Consider the following 6,001-nt stretch of genomic DNA (forward strand, 5'->3'; position numbering starts at 1 on the left):
TCTCTCTCTCTCTCTCTCTCTCTCTCTCTCTCTCTCTCTCTCTCTCGTGTGTGTAGAGAGATATATAGATAGATAAATAGTGCCAGAAGCAGTTTGAAAAGACAAGTCTCTGAAAACAAGCGGGTTCCATGGCGTGCGGTATGGCGGGGTAGCACAGGAAATCACGCCCCTGCCCCAGCCGCGGCTTAATCCTGCACACAAAGGAACTAGTTAGCGCCTCGGAACCGCCGCGGACCCCCGGCGGGGTCCCCCCCGTCACCAGCAGCGGGCCGCTGCGCCCTGGTCTCCGCCCCTCGGAAGTGACGTAGCGCGCCCCGCCCCCAGCGCCAGATCCGCTGCTGCTGCCTCGGCGGGCCGACCTGCAGGAGGCGGCGGCGGCGGAGGCGGCCGAGGCCGAGGGAAGATGGCGGACGGTGTGGACCACATAGACATTTACGCGGATGTGGGCGAAGAGTTCAACCAGGTACGCGAGGGTCCGGGCTCCTCCTCCTCCGCCGCCGCCGCCGCCTCCGCCGCGGTCGGTGCCGCGGCCCGGACGCCCGGCTGATCGGGGCCGCCGCGGGCCGCGAGCCGGCTTCGCTGCAGACCGTGCGCCCTTGGCGCCTCCGGGCCGCGCCGCCGTGCGCGACGTCCCTCTTAGCCCTGGTTCTCGCGCGTCGTTTTGCGGGCCGCGGGGCTCTGGAGCGCGGGGCCCGGTCGCCGTGCAGCCGCCCGCCCGGGTCCTCGGGACGGCCTCCCGCCCCATTGTTGGCTCGGCGGCGGGCGCTTCCCGCCGAGCTAGGCCGCGTGTGCGGGGCGGGGAGAACGGGCCGCCGCGCCCCCTCCCCCGCGGCCGGCCCGAGGGGAAGCCCTGGCCCCGGCGCGCGCTCGCCCGCCGCCGCCTCCATCCCGGCCCTGCCGCCTCGGGTTCCGATTCCTCCTCCCGCCGCTCCATTTTGTGTCTCTGTCCGCGCACGGTCGCCTCATGGAAGGCCGCGTTCACAGCCCTTTGTATCCCGCGCGCCCGCACTCCCTGGGCTCTCCGCTCGCCTTTGCGACGGGTCTCGGCGTGGTGCCCGGGTCCTTGCTCGCCGGTTCCCTGGGGGAGGGGGGGGAGGCTGCTTAGGTTTGGTTCCATCCGCAACAAGTCATCTGATTTTTGGAGCCACCGATCGCATTTAAACGTCGGTGCGTCGGCTCGCCTTGGTCATCGAGGGCTGGCAGTGCCTCCGAGGCCCAGTCCTTGGCCTTTGTGAAGAGAAAGATCCGGGAGGAGAAATAAATGGCTTGCGCCAAAGACTTGGGAGCGCGGTGGCTGGACAGAACAAAAAAAGATGGTGGTACTCTAGCTTAACAGCCCAGAGAGACTGAAAGGAAGACCGGCCACCCGGAATCGGAATCCTTGGTAGCGTTAGCTGACAACTCGTTGTGGACGTGACTGTAGTTTGAAAGCGAAGCGTTTGCCCTGTGGGCTCGACTTCACGAGGCTGGATGGAGAAAGTGAGACGTGTAAGGTTTTCCGGTCTCACCCGCCTCGGATGCCTAGAACTAGCGTCTCATGATGCATATCCCTGGAAAGGTCTGGTTGCCGGGGTTTGGAACGTCTAGCCTCTTACTCTCCTCTAAATTTTTTTTTTTCAGTTGCATATCGTATATTCACGGTTTTCAAATTTACACCCAACCTAAATATTAAAAAAATCCCAAGGTTCGGATGAGAACCTGAATAAAATGCCCTTGGTTTGTAAGGCGTTTTTCCCTCCATTGTTTATGACTAGGGATGCAAGACTTGAACAGAACAGTGGAAACTCTTAAATCCTTACTGCTTCGTTTTTTCAAGAATGACTGTGCCTTTGGCTTAAATATTAGAAAAGAAAAACAAATTGTCGTAGGGTTTTAATTACTGCTGACAGAGTTTCTCTGTCCCTGGTTATTCTGGAACTCGTTCTGTAGACGAGGCTGGCCTCGAACTTAAGAGAGATGCGCCTGCCTCTGCCTCCCAGCGCCTGGCGAAGTTAAACTTTTGACCCCAAGGAGGAACTACTTTGTAGGCCTCTTTATAACTGTAGCTTTTCATTGACTTGTACTGTTAGCATTGTATCTAACACATGGTTGTATACCTTTACAAGTAAAATCTTTGTAGGTTTAAGTAGATTAATTGGGAGATTTAAGTAACTTTTCCCAAAATACCTTGTTTGCACCTCTGGATACTGAATGAACCCAGGACTTTGCACATCTGTTTTTTGTTTTTTTGTTTTTTTGTTTTTTTTTGAGACAGAATTTCTCTGTATAGCTCTGGCTGTCCTGGAACTCACTTTGTAGACCAGGCTGACCTCGAACTCAGAAATCTGCCTGCCTCTGCCTCCCGAGTGCTGGGATTAAAGGCATTCGCCACCAAGCGACTTTGCACATCTGAATAAGCACTCAACCCCCTGAGCTATAGCCTCCCTCCAGAGGCATTACTTGTTACTGTTTTCGGATAATTGACTGATTTGCTTGCTCTGAATTCCCGAACAAGAAAAGTAGCCACAAAAAGATTGCCAGTTATTTTAAGATTTGTTATGTTTTCTGTAAGTGTTACTGTCATTGATTACCCTATTTTTCTGAGATCCTACCACAATTAAAAGCAACAACAAAATTATTGATTTAATCTTCTGATCTCTCCCCCTCCCTCTCTTTTTGTTAGGTTTTATTTTTGTGTCCCCCCCCCCCAGTCTTGTAGCTTTGTTGACCTAGAACTTACTGTGTATCCCAGGTTTACTTTTTTTTTAAATTTATGATTGCACCACCTGCTCCCCCACCCCCACCCCCCAGTGCTTGGGTTGCAGCCTGTGTCTGGCTCCCTTGCTCCTTTTCCCTCCTTACTATTGGGGGTGTGCACTTTGCACATGCTAGGCCCTTTACTCCACAACATCCCTAGTAATCCGGTCTCTTAATAGATGGTAACCTTATTTCTACTAGCTGCTATAGTAACCAGTGTGATTATTTGACTGTAGTTGAGCAAAATATTTTTCAGACCTGATCATTAGATGTTTTAAATTATTTTGTTTTAAACATTTATGAAAGTTAGTTTTGTATTTTTTTTTTTTAACTTTTTCTTTCTTTCTTTGTCTTTCTTCTTTTCAAAACGTGTATGAGTCTTTTTCCTGCATGAATGTCTTCACTATGTGGGTGCCTGGTGCTCAAGGAATCCAGAAGAGGGAGTCAGATTTCCTGGAACTAGAGTTATAGAGACTTGTGATCAACCACATAGGTGTTAGGAATTAAATGTGAGTGCTCTGAAGAGCAGCCAGTGTTCTAACCATTTAGCCATTTCTCTAGCCCCTAAACACATCTTTTGTTGTCTAATGTGAGCTGCAGTTTTAATTGTACTTTGAAACTCTGTCTTGTCACTAGTCTCTTTTTACTATTTAAAATGGTATACTTTTATAAGGAGTTTTGCATTTTGGCAAAGCAAAATAAATTGCAGAAAGTATGAGACTGAGTAAGCTTTATTGGGGGTAAGATGAGACTTAGGTTAATGTATTTGCTTTCTTTACTAGGTAATTTTTCTTTAAAGACTTATTTCTGTGAGTACACTGTCTTCAGACACACCAAAAGAGTGCATCAGATCCCATTACAGTTGGTAGTGAGCCACCATGTGGTTGCTGGCAATTGAACTCAGGGCCTCTGGAAGAGCAGACAGCTCTTAACTGCTGAGCCATCTCTCCACTCCTTTACTAGATAATTTTAAGAATGGAGAATAGAGATGAGAAGGAACAGAAACACATGTCTGCTTGGTTCCTAAAAAGTTTTTAGATGAGGACAGATTGAGAAGAGTCACTCATTGGAAGGAGAGTTATGACTGCTCCTGGATCTACATTGCTGGTGCTAACTTTAGAGTCACAGAAAGCAGCAGTTCTTCCTACCCCAAGATGCACTTTCTTTTATGTTTATGGATTGTTTGCATGCATGTATGTGTGTCTTGTGCATTTCTACTGCTCACTCATGGAAGTCAGAAGAGGGCATCAGATCCTCTGGAACTGGTTATACATGGTTGTGAGCTACCATGAGGGTGCTAGGAACTAAACCCAGGTTCTTTAGGCACGCTCAGTTTATATTCTGTACAATCAAATAATATATATTTTGTTTATCTGGGGGTCAGTCAGAAGCAGTTTATGTAGTTTAGTGTTTATTCTATCAGATTGTGTATTACTGATAGCAAGAATTACTCATTTAGTTACCTGCTCACCTAACTCTAAAAGCAAATGGAGGCAATGGCTGGGGTTGGGGTGCCAGTTTGTAAGTAAGGTTTAGATGTCCCCATTTTATTGAATGAATCATTTCACTTTAGTCATTGTATATTCACTATAAAGCAACTACTGGTTATCCTGTAAAACTTTATGATATGCTTAATGAAAATAGTTTAAAGATAAATCTATAGGGGCTGGAGAAATAGCATAGTAGTTAAGATCTAATGTAACATTTTATAGGAATTATAAAATTAATACAGTTAGTAGCATACCTATAATGTGATATTTTCTGTATCCTAGAATTCAACTGGAATCAAATCCTGGTTGGGTGAAATCACACTATACTGCATATGTACAGACTTCTTCCCATTATCCCCTAAACCAATACAGTGTAATCACTTTTTTAATATGAACATTTATATTGTGTTAGTTTAAAAAAATCTTGAGATTGGGGGCTGGTGAGATGGCTCAGTGGGTAAGAGCACCCGACTACTCTTCCAAAGGTCCTGAGTTCAAATCCCAGCAACCACATGGTGGCTCATAACCATCCATAACAAGATCTGACTCCCTCTTCTGGAGTGTCTGAATACAGTTACAGTGTACTTACATATAATAAATAAATAAATCTAAAAAAAAAATCTTGAGATAATTTAAAGTATGTGAAAAGATATATAGCTTATGTAAATACTGCAAAACATTCTGAGTAGGTTGGAGATGATATATTGGAACCAGTTTCTTGCTATTGGGTTTTTCTCTTACACAGTATTGAATACATTTTGTCATGCAGAGGATAGCTCCCCTTTACTTATAATGAAATAACTATTCTTTAAATGGAATGACTGATAATGTTTTGTTTTGTTTTGTTTATATAGTTTTTTTTTTTAAAAAATAGGTGCTGTCTTTTACTGGTAATACCAATAGTGCACAAGTGGTATTAACTGTGATTCTAGGAACACCCAAAACAGTGTTGTGCCTATCAGGGAAAAGGATAATCTCAATAATGGTATATATTATATACAATTTATCTGTAGTAGTAAAAATTATACAGTATGATTAGGGGGAAATTGTGTAAATATCATGAAGGAAAGGAAATAGTGCTAATGAAAAAGATTAAAACACTGCCTTAAGAAAATGAATGGGGGGGCTGGAAAAGTGGCTCAGTGGTTAAGAGCACTTGACTGCTCTTCTAGAGGTCCTGAGTTCAAATCAGCAACCACATGGTGACTCACAACCATCTGTAATGAGTTCTGATGCCCTCTTCTGGTGTGTCTGAAGACAGCTACAGTGTATTTACATATAATAAATAAATCTTTAAAAAAAAATGAAAGAAAATGAATGGGATGTTGGTCATTTTTCTGTCCACCACACCTTTAAGTGTCTTCTTTGACTGGGAAACAGTTTTGTGTATCTTGTAGGAGGGAAACAGTCATCCTGTAGTGCAAAATCTTGAAAGAAAGCTCCCCCCCCCCTTTTTTTTTTTTCGGCAAAGTCTTGCTTGCCTGTGTCCCAGGCTTGCTTCTGCCTAGCCTCCCACTGCTAGGATGACCAGGGCCATCAAAGCTAGGTGTGCAACTATTACTGGATTTTGATGCCTTGCTTGCCATTAGAATGATTATAGTGGGGACTGGAGAGATGGCTCCCTGATTAAGAGCACTGACTGCTCATCCAGAGGTCCTGAGTTCAATTCCTGGCAATCACATGGTGGCTCACAACCATCTGTAATGGGATCTCATGCTCTTTTCTGGTGTGCCTGAGACAGCGATAGTGTACTCATACAAAAAAAAAAAAAAAAA

The 6,001-nt window shown here is 45.5% G+C and overlaps 1 protein-coding gene across 1 annotated transcript in view; it reads left to right on the forward strand.

Annotated features, from left to right (window-relative positions):
- Nucleotides 1-332: 332 nt before the first annotated feature.
- Cpsf6 (cleavage and polyadenylation specific factor 6) overlaps nucleotides 333-6,001 on the forward strand; it is a 33,706-nt gene continuing 28,037 nt past the window's right edge. Inside the window, exon 1 of the mRNA XM_029542027.1 lies at nucleotides 333-463. Coding sequence (XP_029397887.1) covers nucleotides 404-463 — 60 coding nt within the window. The 5' untranslated portion in view covers nucleotides 333-403. The remainder of the gene's footprint in view (nucleotides 464-6,001) is intronic.

This window comes from Mus pahari, chromosome 9 (assembly GCF_900095145.1).
Source record: "Mus pahari chromosome 9, PAHARI_EIJ_v1.1, whole genome shotgun sequence".
Classification (NCBI taxonomy): domain Eukaryota; kingdom Metazoa; phylum Chordata; class Mammalia; order Rodentia; family Muridae; genus Mus; species Mus pahari.